We start from the raw sequence: 2074 nt of genomic DNA, 5'->3' as shown, positions 1-2074 counted from the left end.
TCAAGTTGTTTCTCTTTGACTCCATCTTTTGAGATGAAATGGATTAATAGTCCTGTGCTCTCAGCGTGAGGGGGAGAGGGCAGCTCCTTCTGGGCTGGCCCCTATTCTCCATTCTTTGTCACCCCCTCATCCCTTCACTCAACAACCACACAAACAAAGAGAGTGACGGTGTGTTAGGGTGAGAAAATGTTTATTTTGAGATGGCATCGAACAGAGGGCAGGATGGAGGAGAAGTGGGGGCAGGACAGGGATGGTCCATGCTAGGGGAGCTGGTCCCTCTCCTCAGCACTGCGACGTCCAAAGTCCATCCAGCCATAAGCTTCATCCTCTTCCAGCCATGGTCCTTGCTTCTTGGATAGGTCTGGTAGGAAGAAAGAAGGGATGTGTTGAGAATAAAACTGAGGGAGTGGAGCAGAGGAGGCGGCTTGTGTTCTTGGGCCTTAGACCTAAATTCCCAGACTAACTTATTGGACTTGAGGTCAGAAACACTTGGATTCAAAGGGGCTCGCTACCTGGGGAACTGTGGGCAAACCTCTCTAAGACCAGTTTCCTTCTGAGTAAATTGAGGTTGCATTTGGCTTTTTCCAGTTCTAAAATTCTGATTCTAAGACTTTGTGTTTGTTTTCCTGTTCTTAACCTGGCTGTTGGGGAATGATTGACAATTCTTACCTGTCTTGAGGTGAGGAAGCTCCTGGGGACGGAGTTGTCTCCGGTGGTGGGAAGGAGAGCCCAGGGGCGTTGGCAAGCCCAGTCCCAGGCTCCTGCTGGCTTCTGGGCCTGGAGGAGTGTCCTGGAGCAGAGCCGGCTTTGGAGAAGCTTCAGAGAAGGTGGCCAGAGCCAGGGCAGAGACCAGCACACACCCCCACAGCTGCCGCATCCTGTCTGGGAAGGGTGAACTCAATGTAGGAGAAAAGGCAGGTCTATTGGGGGGGCTCCTTTACCCTTCATCAGTGGGGTTCTTCCTCTGCCATTCCCAGTCACAAGCCCATAAGGTTTGGAAGTAAAAACGACCTTAGCAATAGATCATCTAATTCAATCCCCATATTTCATAGAGAAGGAAACAGGACGTTAGTGGGAAGGAGTGAATTCAAGATAAAAAGGAAGGTCTAGGTGACAGTGGATACTGACTCTGGGATCAGGGGGACCTGAGTTCAAATCCAGCCTTGGACACTTTACACTTACTAGCTGTGTTACCCAGGATAAATCACTTAGCCCTGATTGCCTTGTCAAAAAGGAGGAGGAATAGGAAGAGGAGCTAGCATTTGAAATCCAGAAATTCCCCCAACTCCAGGATTTTTTCTACTATACCAAAGGGAACATGGATTAGTGGAAACAACTTGCATTTTCTGCAGTTTTCCCTAGAAAACTGGGTGACATTCTTCTATTCCTCTTCCTCTAGTACCTGCCAATATCTTCCCTTTGTTGCACCAGGTGCCCCCAGCTTTTACCTTTCTTATAGAAACTGAACTAGAAAGAATGTCCTTGAAGAAGAAAAAATCATTGAGCTTTTTGTCTTGGGAATTGTGGATTCTGGAGTACTCCTAGCCCTGCCACTAATTGCCATCTTGAGCCCAGTTTCCTTATCTACAGTGGAAGGAGATTCCAGCAGCCCTCCTCACTAATTAGCAGGTTTTGTGGAAATATAGGATCAGGATCTTGGAGAGGTGATGGAATCTGAAGCTACTATAAAGAGTCTTGAGGCAATGACAGAGTCTCCAGTTTACATCCACATTTGGGAACCTGGCCAGAGAAACTACTCTGATGTAGACTTGTAGAATGATGGTGGTGGGATCTTTCTCTGTTTGGCCCTCTTCAAAGGCGAGCAAGCAGAGGGGTCCTGAGCTGCCCTGAGGAGCCCTGGCCCTTGAGCTTGGCTTAATATCACCCAGTATCATGGGTGGATGTTCCTCCTTCCCTCCCCAATCTCCCTTTCCAGTGTTTCTCACCTGTAGAGCTCCTGAAAAGGGTCTTGGAGGGTGATGGCAATTTTTCAGAGTATCCTCTGGTCATGTTCTCTCTGTAGAACACTCTCCCTTTTATAGTTCTGGGGCTCCCTCCTTTCACCTCCCCCTCC

The 2074-nt window shown here is 48.5% G+C and overlaps 1 protein-coding gene across 1 annotated transcript; it reads right to left on the bottom strand.

The window, feature by feature from the left end:
• Positions 1-260: 260 nt before the first annotated feature.
• Positions 261-1003, bottom strand: GAST (gastrin). Its single transcript, XM_003768224.2, has 2 exons — positions 670-1003; positions 261-361 (listed from the first exon to the last, which is right to left on the bottom strand). The coding sequence occupies exons 1-2, from the start codon at positions 875-877 to the stop codon at positions 261-263; spliced, it is 309 nt and encodes a 102-aa protein (XP_003768272.1). The 5' UTR covers positions 878-1003.
• Positions 1004-2074: the final 1071 nt, after the last annotated feature.

This window comes from Sarcophilus harrisii, chromosome 4 (assembly GCF_902635505.1).
Source record: "Sarcophilus harrisii chromosome 4, mSarHar1.11, whole genome shotgun sequence".
NCBI lineage: Eukaryota > Metazoa > Chordata > Mammalia > Dasyuromorphia > Dasyuridae > Sarcophilus > Sarcophilus harrisii.
Note: the sequence above shows the minus strand (reverse complement) of the source record. Positions and strands in the feature narration are given on the sequence as shown.